The 13,153-nt window shown below is 41.9% G+C and overlaps 1 protein-coding gene across 1 annotated transcript in view; it reads left to right on the forward strand.

The window, feature by feature from the left end:
- Positions 1-13,153, forward strand: part of LOC141076415 (uncharacterized) — a 52,927-nt gene that overhangs the window by 19,792 nt on the left and 19,982 nt on the right. The window contains 2 exon segments of the mRNA XM_073563867.1: positions 785-875; positions 3,568-4,910. Of these exon segments, the coding sequence (XP_073419968.1) occupies positions 785-875; positions 3,568-4,910 (1,434 nt within the window).

Raw genomic sequence — 13,153 nt, forward strand, 5'->3', positions numbered from 1 at the left:
AGGAACAATCAGCAATAGGGATGAGCGAGTATACTCGTTAGGATTCGGCACTCAGCGAGTAATGCGGTACTCGAATCCTGGCGAGTAAATTTCACTACTCGCCTCGCAATATTCGGCACAGCCTGCACAGTCCCTGCACAGCACAGTCCTGCACAGCCCAGCACAGTCCACACACAGTCCCGTACAGCCCAGCACAGTCCTCGCACAGCCCAGCACAGTCCACACACAGTCCCATACAGCCCAGCACAGTCCCCGCACAGTACCTGCACAGCCCGGCACAGTCCCTGCACAGTCCCAGCCCATCACACACACACCGCCCATTACTCGCATTTCCCATAGACTTACATTTGACTCGCTACTCGTTGCAAGTACCCGAGTATTAGGAGGTACTCATAACGTGTACAGCGAGTCCGAGTATTTCACTACTCGCTCATCCCTAATCAGGAACAATATATGATAAGCTTAATAGATCAAGAATAAATCATTTGTGTGTCTCTATCTGTGCATCATCTACAGCAGGCTGCTTCTCTCATACTCAGACACAGCAGGAAAACAGGAAATACAGTCACATGCTCTCCCTGTGTGAGCCTCTGCAAGATTTCTTTTTAAACTTTATAAACAGCATACAAAGCTAGCAACTAAACACTCATAGACAGGAATGGAGTTGTTACACTAAACATATTCCAACAACTTGTGTAATGAGAACGGTGGAGATGGCAGAATTAGAGCTGATCATAGATGGGACTTCTCCATCTGTCTGTGACTTTTACAATATTTGTTTCAGGGTGAAGATCTGACCCATATTAATACTACAGAGACATATGTGAGGGGTGATGAGTGGTGTAAAGAGGAGATTCCCACATATGACTACCCAGGTGAGTAGTAGCCACTGAATGCAGAGAAGTCACAGATTCTTCTTAGTCACCAGCTGTGGCTGCTTTATCGGTGGTGTAGTCCGGCCGTATTACTATGATCACCATTTTGCCTCTAGACCACAACATTCTCCTCCACCCAAAACTGTTCAAATGACTTTGGGCATTGAAAACCCTTTTCTATGGAACTTACAATGTGGAGGATCCACCTACCCCCTGGGATTAGGAGACGCTGACCGTTACCTGCCCAGATCTGTAAACTATAAAGCCAAATGACAGCGTATGTAGAATGTGTTGACAAGATAGAAAATCACTTGAAGAAAAATATTATGCTGGGCCTGTAAGAGAAAGCGGAGGGTAATGATGCTGTTGGCTTCCTAGAATCCTGAGATCTAATTTCAGAGCTGAAATCTCATCTCCCAATATCATGATACCGAGATCTCCATCTGCGCATGCGCTGCCCCCCGGCGGTGGCCATGTTCACGGAGTCCACCGCACAGGACATCCAGGGGGCTCTGGCCCCCCACAGTGGCAGACACCCCGGGCAGCAGCGCCAGGCACTCCAGCAGCACCAAACACTCGCAGCGGTGCACTGCACATTCGACACCCCCTCATCCCACCCTGCGGTCTGCAGCATCACCCCACTCCTGCCTCCTCCAGCAGCGACCATGGGACCCCGCTTCACCACAGCAATAAGATGCATGGATTTTAAGAAGCACCACCATGTTGTTAAAAAAAATTGTTCCTATTTTTCTCCTCAAAATTTGGGGTGCGTCTTATAGTCCAAAAAATACGGTAACATGTTTTTTTTCTAGTTCTTTTTGTACAGGTTCATTTTGTATGGCAGTTTGATGATGGTGGGATCAGCCTGCCTCACTTATGTGAGCCTGCAACTACCTGGTAGCCTTTAAAATAAGGTCTCCATTACCTCTGCCAGATGCCTGAGATCTAAATTTAAGACACCTCAGCTCTGCACTATTATAAAAAGTTCTCTATGAATGTCTAATATTTCTTCTTGAAACTCATCTGATGGAAAATATTGGCCCTTACGATAGTTTAGATTGCCAAGAGCCACCGAGCCCCATACTCTAATTACCCAGAGAGTTTTCACCAGGACAAAAGGAAACAAATGGACCTTACAAATTATTTCCCAATGTCTCTTGAATCCAACAATACCCTATATATGGTTGTACACTACTCTCTGGGCACATGGTAGGGTAAGAAAGGAAGGAGCGCCATTTAGCTATTCGTACACAGATCTTGATGGAATAGTTTGCAGACACGATGTATTGGGAGCACTGTTAGTGATCACCTGGCAGATGAAAAGATGGCCACCACGAGAAGGCTTGGCTCTATCTACTCTGTTTTCCAGATCCCAGTGATTGCCTTGCTCATCATCCCTTAACCCCTCTTCATGGATCTGGACTTACAGAGACCCCTAGGCTTGGGCCATGGTGTTACCTGCTACTCTGTGGAGTGAGATGGCAAGAAGAATAGTCAGGTAGTTGGTCATAACCAGGAGGGCAGAGAAAGTACAAAATCAGAAGACACAAGTGTAGTCAGTAAGCGGGCTGGGATTACACCAGGAAACAAATACACCAGCTGAGCACAGAGGACTGAACCAGAGGAGAACAAGGCTGTATCTGGCAAATTCCGGGAATGTGCTTCAAGCTTTAGTAGGGTTTGGTGCTTTCTATTTGGCTTAAGCAGGTAGCAGATTGCTACCAGATTGCTGGACAGCACACAAACCCATACTGCCAGGCTGGATGAAACTACTGGTCTCAGGCACCCTAATCTTAGTGGTTGGACAGAGCCAGCGCCCCCCCAGAGCTTCTGGTTTTGACGTCTCTTCTATTACCAGCAACGGCTGCACAATAGATAAGGTGCTGCTTGGTGATGGAACCAAACATCGCAGGAGCAGATTCCAGTGGAGAGGGGACACACCATCTGCAGATGCCCTACTATAACAAAATTACAGGAAACTAAAGCAGTAGAAATCCCCATAAAGTGACTCCATTATGGAAATTATAACCCTCAGTGAATTATTCTATGGGAGTAGTGACACTTTACGGAAATTAGCTCGCACTGGATGTTGCAACATGAAAATTGCACATTTGCCATTTTATTATCCAACACATAATGCCCAGATTGTGCTCCAGGAAACACACACCGTAAATTAAGTGGGTTCTTCTCACTATAGTAATGCCAAATATATGGATGCTAAATATGGTTTGGGCGCACTACAAGGCTCAGAAGAGAGTGGATATTTGACTTTGGGAGAGCGGATATTGCTGGATTGGTTTATGGAAGCCATGTTGCTTTTCAAGAGCTTTTGAGCCACAAATATTGTGGAAACCTTTTGGTTTTCTTCTGACAGATGATGGACCTTAGTGGTGGCTTGAGTTTCTTTGAGATTAATAGAAGTTTTATTGGTATAATTTTCACCTATATAACATTGTTTGGTGGCTTTTTATTCCATGTTTGGAAGGCAGAATGAACAAACCATTGAACACCATGATGCACTGGTTCATGCTATGAGGCTTTCGAGATTAGACTGTGAACTGTCATTGTCTTGGTGAATAATTCAATATTTTTAAAAAGCTTGTATCTTTTATGGACAGCTTAAGTAGAAATGTTCAAAACTATAAAATTTGAGGATATTTTATTCAAAATTTTTAATTGGTTTTATTTTTAGCAGATGACTGCACCAGGAGATCAGCGGGAACGCTGACATCTTCAATTTTTAAATCTGATGATCTTGAGATCTCACAGGATCCAATTGAAGTTAATGCCATTACTCCAGATATACCATCATCCCTTCACAGCAAAGATCTGTCATCTGGTCCTATGAAACAGGTCCCATCTTTTGGTTCATTACCAACTACTAAGAAAAATCAAAGTCACGATATAAGCATTGAAAAATTAATTGATTCTAAAGGAAAGGAGCCATTTTCAGATTCAGAATATGGAAATAGTTTTCTTGAAAAGACTTTTCGTAAACATGAAAAAATTCACAAAACGGAGAATAGATTTTCCTGTTCAGAATGTGGGAAATATTTTACTCAGAATTCATATCTTGTTACACATGAAAGAATTCACACAGGAATGAAGCCATATTCATGTTCAGAAAGTGGGAAATGTTTTAGCCAGAAGTCACATTTGATTAAGCACCAAAGAACTCACACAGGGGAGAAGCCTTTTTGCTGTTCCGAATGTTGGAAATGTTTTATCCAGAAATCAGATTTGGTTAATCACCATAGAACTCACACAGGGGAGAAGCCTTTTTGCTGTTCAGAATGTGGGAAATGTTTTACAAAGAAATCAGATTTGGCTAAGCACCAGAGAACTCACAAAGGGGAGAAGCCTTTTTCCTGTTCAGATTGTGGGAAATGTTTTAACCAGAAATCAGATTTGGTTACTCACCATAGAACTCACACAGGGGAGAAGCCTTTTTCATGTTCAGAATGTGGGAAATGTTTTAACTGTAAATCATATTTGTTTAAGCACCAAAGAACTCACACAGGGGAGAAGCCTTTTTCATGTTCAGAATGTGGGAAATGTTTTAACTGTAAATCATATTTGTTTAAGCACCAAAGAACTCACACAGGGGAGAAGCCTTTTTCATGTTCAGAATGTGGGAAATGTTTTAACCAGAAATCAGATTTGGTTACTCACCATAGAACTCACACGGGGGAGAAGCCTTTTTCATGTTCAGAATGTGGGAAATATTTTAACTGTAAATCATATTTATTTAAGCACCAAAGAACTCACACGGGGGAGAAGCCTTTTTCATGTTCAGAATGTGGGAAATGTTTTAACTGTAAATCAAATTTGTTTAAGCACCAAAGAACTCACACAGGGGAGAAGCCTTTTTCATGTTCAGAATGTGGGAAATGCTTTAACTGGAAATCAGATTTGGTTACTCACCATAGAACTCACACGGGGGAGAAGCCTTTTTCCTGTTCGGAATGTGGGAAATGTTTTGTGAAGAAATCATCTCTTCTTAGTCACCAAAAAACTCACACAGGGGAGAAACCTTTTTCATGTTCTTAATGTGGGAAATGTTTTCTACCGAAATCAACTTTTAATAAACATCAGTGAAGTCATACGGGGAGAAACTTTTTTGATGTTCGAAATGTTTTAACTCAAAATTGTATGTTCTTAAAGGTGTTGACCACTACTAGGACAACCCCTTGTCATTCCTCATGTTTGGCCATGTTAAAATAAAAACACTCATTGTACGAGAATGATCAGTACTAAATATATTGAACAGCCATGTCGGACTGAGCTGCCATCTTAGAAAAACTTTCGCTAACTAACTTTGCAGCTAATGAGATGACCTTATGGGAGCTCTAGCCAGAATGGAGACATAGAATGACATCAGAGCCATTAGTAGGTATGGTTGGCATACACAAGGGTTAATAGGAGTAGCTGCAGGGCATTGTGAGAGTAAGTAAAGGTGTCATATGGTAGTAAGTAGTGTCTGTGATGAGGACAATACAGTAGTCAATATGTGAAGTTATGTGAGTAATGACATTAGATAAAAGGGACATGGGGATTTATGGATTGTAATGGAGTTTGGTGAAATACTCCTAAATATTGTCATTTTGTATTATCACTTTCTTTAGTATTCTAGAATACATGTCTTCCCTGCAGTATGAGGTTATCATGTATACACCTTTTGCTGCTATATGTAGCTCATTTGTCTAACCATACAGTTGTGGCCAAAAGTATTGGCACCTCTGCAATTCTGTCAGATAATACTCAGTTTCTTCCTGAAAATGATTGCAAACACAAATTCTTTGGTATTATTATCTTCATTTAATTTGTCTTAAATGAAAAAAACACAAAAGAGAATGAAGCAAAAAGCAAAACATTGATCATTTCACACAAAACTCCAAAAATGGGCCAGACGAAAGTATTGGCACCCTCAGCCTAATACTTGGTTGCACAAGCTTTAGCCAAAATAACTGCGACCAACCGCTTCCGGTAACCATCAATGAGTTTCTTACAATGCTCTGCTGAAATTTTAGACCATTCTTCTTTGGCAAACTGCTCCAGGTCCCTGATATTTGAAGGGTGCCTTCTCCAAACTGCCATTTTTAGATCTCTCCACAGGTGTTCTATGGGATTCAGGTCTGGACTCATTGCTGGCCACCTTAGAAGTCTCCAGTGCTTTCTCTCAAACCATTTTCTAGTGCTTTTTGAAGTGTGTTTTGGGCCATTGTCCTGCTGGAAGACCCATGACATCTGAGGAAGACCCAGCTTTCTCACACTGGGCCCTACATTATGCTGCACAATTTGTTGGTAGTCTTCTGACTTCATAATGCCATGCACACGGTCAAGTAGTCCAGTGCCAGAGGCAGCAAAGCAACCCCAAAACATCAGGGAACCTCCGCCATGTTTGACTGTAGGGACCGTGTTCTTTTCTTTGAATGCCTCTTTTTTTCTCCTGTAAACTCTATGTTGATGCCTTTGCCCAAAAAGTTCTACTTTTGTCTCATCTGACCAGAGAACATTCTTCGAAAACGTTTTAGGCTTTTTCAGGTAAGTTTTGGCAAACTCCAGCCTGGCTTTTTTATGTCTCGGGGTAAGAAGTGGGGTCTTCCTGGGTCTCCTACCATACAGTCTCTTTTCATTCGGACGCCGACGGATAGTACGGGTTGGCACTGTTGTACCCTCGGACTGCAGGGCAGCTTGAACTTGTTTGGATGTTAGTCGAGGTTCTTTATCCAACATCCGCACAATCTTGCATTGAAATCTCTTGTCAGTTTTTCTTTTCCGTCCACATCTAGGGAGGTTAGCCACAGTGCCATGGGCTTTACACTTCTTGATGACACTGCGCACGGTAGACACAGGAACATTCAGGTCTTTGGAGATGGACTTGTAGCCTTGAGATTGCTCATGCTTCCTCACAATTTGGTTTCTCAAGTCCTCAGACAGTTCTTTGGTCTTCTTTCTTTTCTCCATGCTCAATGTGGTACACACAAGGACACAGGACAGAGGTTGAGTCAACTTTAATCCATGTCAACTGGCTGCAAGTGTGATTTAGTTATTGCCAACACCTGTTAGGTGCCACAGGTAAGTTACAGGTGCTGTTAATTACACAAATTAGAGAAGCATCACATGATTTTTCGAATAGTGCCAATACTTTTGTCCACCCTCTTTTTTATGTTTGGTGTGGAATTATATCCAATTTGGCTTTAGGACAATTCTTTTTGTGTTTTTTCATTTAAGACAAATTAAATGAAGTTAATAATACCAAAGAATTTGTGTTTGCAATCATTTTCAGGAAGAAACTGAGTATTATCTGACAGAATTGCAGGGGTGTCAATACTTTTGGCCACAACTGTATATATATATATATATATATATATATATATATATAAAGCCCAAACGAGGTCCTCCATATATTCAGTAGTAGAAATCAACAACATAGCCTACAAACGTTACTCCCATAAACAACATTTCAGTATGAAATATATCTGTATTTCAACAAAACACATAAAAAATGTAAAAAGAAGAGATTATGCAGAGAAAAATCATCAGGTATGTATATAAAACATATCTAATCTGTCCCAAAGTATAGTTTAGAAAAATCCTTTACATAAATCTCTATATATAAAAATGTATGTGTGTGTCACCAACCAATCACAAAGCATATTTCCTTTCACCAGAGCTGTTTAAAAGAAGATGAGCTGTGATTGGTTGCTATGAGCAACAGTTTTCCCACTCCAGAAAACACCTCAGCAGACACTGACATGGTGAGAGAAATCTAGCATCCCTGGGAACATAAGCTCCAGCCATTGTCTGCCCCCCCAGAAAGGAGCAGAGAGCACATGTCAGAAATGAATCACCCCCTCCCTGCCATTATCCCCATCACATATCCTCCATCCTATAGGCACATCTTCCCTCTTAAAGGGATCATTGGTATGGAAGTCAGGGCAAATCCATCGAGCGCTTTGGTTCTAACCTCAGGCCTCTCTTAAAGGGATCCCCGGTATGGAAGTCAGGGCGAATCCACTCAGCGTTCTGGTTCTGACACCAGGCTCTCTTAAAAGGATCCCCGGTATGGAAGTCAGGGCAATTGCCTCCCAATGCTCTGGTACTTACCCCAGGCTCTCCTAAAGGGATCTCCTATATGGAAGTTAGGGCAAATCCCTTAGCGTTCTGAATCTGACCCCAGTATTCTATTAAAAGGATCATTGGTATGGAAGTCAGAAAAAATCCACTCAGCGCTCTGGTTCTGATCCCAGGCTTCTATTAAAGGGATCCCTGGTATGGACGTTAGGGCAATTCCCCTCAGCACTCTGGTTCTGACCCCAGACTGATGGGATGATGTGGGATATTAGGGGGAGTAGTCCGGTGGCTCTGGCTGACGGGATGATGTGGGATATTAGGTGTAGTAGTCCGGTGGCTCTGGCTGACGGGATGATGTGGGATATTAGTGGTAGTAGTCTGGTGGCTCTGGCTGATGGGATGATGTGGGATATTAGTGGTAGTAGTCTGGTGGCTCTGGCTGACGGGATGATGTGGGATATTAGGGGTAGTAGTCCGGTGGCTCTGGCTGACGGGATGATGTGGGATATTAGGGATAGTAGTCCGGTGGCTCTGGGTGATGGGATGATGTGGGATATTAGGGGTAGTAGTCCGGCGGCTGTGATGGGATGATGTGGGATATTAGTGGTAGTATTCCGGTGGCTATGACTGACGGGATGATGTGGGATATTAGAGGTAGTAGTCCGGCGGGTGTGACGGGATGATGTGAGATATTAGGGGAAGTAGTCCGGTGGCTATGGCTGACGGGATGATGTGGGATATTATAGTGAATGTGGCTAAGATAAACACTCAGCTTTATGTACAGTCATATGTTAAAGTTTGGGCACCCCTCTTAATGTTAACCTTTTTTCTTTATAACAATTTTGGTTTTTGCAACAGCTATTTCAGTTTCATATATCGAATAACTGATGGACTCAGTAATATTTCTGGATTCAAATGAGGTTTATTGTACTAACAGAAAATGTGCAATCTGCATTTATACAAAATTTGACCGGTGCAAAAGTATTGGCACCCTTATCATTTTCTTGATTTGAACACTCCTACCTACTTTTTACTGACTTCCTGATGTACTAAATTGGTTTTGTAACCTCATTGAGCTTTGAACTTCATAGCCAGGTGTATCAAATCATGAGAAAAGGTATTTAAGGTGGCCACTTGCAAGTAGTTCTCCTATTTGATTCTCCTATGAAGAGTGGCATCATGGGCTCCTCAAAACAACTCTCAAATGATCTGAAAACAAAGATTATTCAACATAGCTTTTCAGGGGAAGGATACAAAAAGTTGTCTCAGAGATTTAACCTGTCAGTTTCCACTGTGAGGAACATAGTAAGGAAATGGAAGAACACAGGTACAGTTCTGGTTAAGCCCAGAAGTGGCAGGCCAAGAAAAATATCAGAAAGGCAGAGAAGAAGAATGGTGAGAACAGTCAAGGACAATCCACAGACCACCTCCAAAGACCTGCAGCCTCATCTTGCTGCAGATGGTGTCACTGTGCATCGGTCAACAATACAGCGCACTTTGCACAAGGAGAAGCTGTATGGGAGAGTGATGCGAAAGAAGCCGTTTCTGCAAGCACGCCACAAGCAGAGTCGCCTGAGGTATGCAAATGCACATTTGGACAAGCCAGTTACATTTTGGAAGAAGGTCCTGTGGACTGATGAAACAAAGATTGAGTTGTTTGGTCATACAAAAAGGCGTTATGCATGGAGGCTAAAAAACACAGCATTCCAAGAAAAACACTTGCTGCCCACAGTAAAATTTGGTGGAGGTTCCATCATGCTTTGGGGCTGTGTGGCCAATGCAGGCACCGGGAATCTTGTTAAAGTTGAGGGTCGCATGGATTCAACTCAGTATCAGCAGATTCTTGACAATAATGTGCAAGAATCAGTGACGAAGTTGAAGTTACGCAGGGGATGGATATTTCAGCAAGACAATGATCCAAAACACTGCTCCAAATCTACTCAGGCATTCATGCAGAGGAACAATTATAATGTTCTCGAATGGCCATCCCAGTCCCCAGACCTGAATATCATTGAACATCTGTGGGATGATTTGAAGCGGGCTGTCCATGCTCGGTGACCATCAAACTTAACTGAACTGGAATTGTTTTGTAAACAGGAATGGTCACAAATACCTTCATCCAGGATCCAGGAACTCATTAATAGCTACAGGAAGCGACTAGAGGCTGTTATTTTTGCAAAAGGAGGATCTACGAAATATTAATGTCACTTTTATGTTGAGGTGCCCATACTTTTGCACCGGTCAAATTTTGTTTAAATGCAGATTGCACATTTTCTGTTGTACAATAAACCTCATTTGAATCCAGAAATATAACTGAGTCCATCAGTTATTAGATATACGAAACTGAAATAGCGGTTGCAAAAACCAAAATTGTTATAAAGAAAAAAGGTTAACATTAATAGGGGTGCCCAAACTTTAACATATGACTGTATATAGATATAGTCATTATAATTTGTTATAACTAACCGTAGTTAGTTACTATGCCCGGGCAGCGCCGGACTCTTCAGCTAGTATATAATTGTAAGTGGAAAGTCCATATGGAAGAAGTATAACAATTATATCGCTTATCATCCTATATCATTACATATCTCAGGTGTAAGGTCTCCGCCGAATGGTCAATAGCAATTCACAATAAACCCAGATACAAAGAATATATAGAACGTGTTTACAATCCACACATGAATAAATATTACATTGTAGACTCATAAAGTGACAGTGCTCATGGAAACATTCAAAAAATAGTACAAGCAATGAATGTTATAAAGCCGATTCCATAGGGCATGTGCGGAATTATGGGCATGACACGGTCACGGCTTCACATAGAGTCTTCATTGCTGGTGCATAAATCCAGAAGCAGCAGAATGGGGCAAACTGCATATTACACGCGTTTCGCTTGTAGAAACCCCTTTCTGAGGAAGCATTACAAGCGAAACGTGCTTAAAAGAGCGCCTCTGGGTAATGTAATCCTCTCTATAGATCGGTCTTGTCTGTGTGTGCCTCTTTGGTATGTGGACATTGTGGGGTTCTCCACGTTCTCCTGCTTTTTGATTTGTGCACTAGCAATGAAGACTCTATGTGAAGCAGTGACCGGGTCACAATACTATTTTGTCCTCACACTCACTCACTGTGATTGTGTGATGTGTCTGGCCTAAGAGAGACAACCAGCAAGTGGGTTATAAATTAAGTATAAATATAATATATATGACCAAATATATTGTATTTCCCCTTCTTTCTCTCCCATAAGAAGATTCTTGCCGGTAGAATCAGCGCGGATGAGCTCCTACTGTGCTCTCTCCCTGGCCACAATTCCCCATCTTACTTCCATCCTCACCCTTTCCCCCTAGTCATCTTTTCCCATCTAGATATATATCTACCATCCGACTATAGTGATAAGCTATCTGCAGATTAATGATATACTATATCGGTCTGTTGTTCCTGGAGGATAGCTTCTGCTCCACTAGATACCATTGATAAGATACATGGTGCCTCACGTCCAGTATTTATGGTGAATAGCATATATTATTATGGGCAGCTGTTCTTTGAGATCGGTAGATTTAACATATGTCAAACTAAAAAGCGGGTCTGTAATATCCCGAAATTTCAAAGGTTCTGGTTACAATCGATAACTTCCTTGTCAATTCCTGAACCTGGTGGGAAAATTATATTTCCACCTTATTAAAACCAAGCCAGGTATATATTGAGCCTAATATGAAAAACTTACCCATCAACATTTTCTCTTTTCTTCTTTTTTCCATAAATTCCTTGATGTTCCTGATTTCTAGTTTTTTAACAGGATATCGGGGCCCATATGTCCTGGAACCCATGTTTCTCTCTGTGCCCTAGTACACTGTGCTTCTGGTCTCCGGCCCATACTGCTATTAGTGAGCAGAACGGATTCCCAAAATATTGGACTCCGTTCACCTCAATTTCTGAAGTGATGCAGCGTTCGGCTCATTCTGGTGATTTACTGCCCTCTGCGCCTGCTCCTCACGCTGTGAAGTTTGAGCTTATAATTATTTTCATTTAAACAATTAAAATAAAATCTACATAAAATTAACATGGTTAAAATATTTATACATTTAAATAGCCACAAAAATACTCATCAGTACATAAGAAATGATTCAGGCATTTATTCTGGACCTCATAACTTTTAGCCTGGTATCTTACCTATCTGGTTTCCTGTCCATGACCCTGGTATCTTACCTCTCTGGTTTCCTGTCCATGACCCTAGTATATTACCTCTCTGGTTTTCTGTTCATGACCCTGATATATTACGTTTCTAGGCTCCTGTCCTTGACCCTCCATGACCCTGGTATATTACCTCTCTGGTTTCCTGTCCATGACCCTAGTATATTACCTCTCTGGTTTTCTGTCCATGACCCTGGTATATTACATTTCTGGTTTCCTGTCCATGAGCCTGGTATATTACCTCTCTGGTTTCCTGTCCATGACCCTAGTATATTACCTCTCTGGTTTTCTGTCCATGACCCTGGTATATTACATTTCTGGTTTCCTGTCCATGACCCTGGTATATTACCTTTCTGGTTTTCTGTCCATGACCCTGGTATATTACCTCTCTGGTTTTCTGTCCATGACCCTGGTATATTACATTTCTGGTTTCCTGTCCATGACCCTGGTATATTACCTTTCTGGTTTTCTGTCCATGACCCTGGTATATTACCTCTGGTTTTCTGTCCATGACCCTGGTATATTACATTTCTGGTTTCCTGTCCATGACCCTGGTATATTACCTTTCTGGTTTTCTGTCCATGACCCTGGTATATTACCTCTCTGGTTTTCTGTCCATGACCCTGGTATATTACATTTCTGGTTTCCAGTCCATGACCCTGGTATATTACCTCTCTGTTTTTTTGTCCATGACCCTGGTATATTTCCTCTCTGGTTTCTTGTCCATGACCCTGGAATATTACGTTTCTGGTTTCCTGTCTATGACCCTGGTATATTACCTCTCTGGTTTCCTGTCTATGACCCTGGTATATTACCTCTCTGGTTTACTGTCCACGACCCTGGTATATTACCTCTGGTTTTCTGTCCATGAACCTGGTATCTTACCTCTCTGGTTTGCTGTCCATGACCCTGGTATCTTACCTCACTGGTTTCCTGTCCATGACCCTGGTATATTACCTTTCTTGTTTCCTGTCCATGATCCTGATATCCCACCTCTCTGGATTCCTGTCCAT

Source organism: Dendrobates tinctorius, unplaced genomic scaffold, assembly GCF_039654945.1.
Source record: "Dendrobates tinctorius isolate UK_male_01 unplaced genomic scaffold, ASM3965494v1 ptg000404l, whole genome shotgun sequence".
In the NCBI taxonomy this organism is placed as follows: domain Eukaryota; kingdom Metazoa; phylum Chordata; class Amphibia; order Anura; family Dendrobatidae; genus Dendrobates; species Dendrobates tinctorius.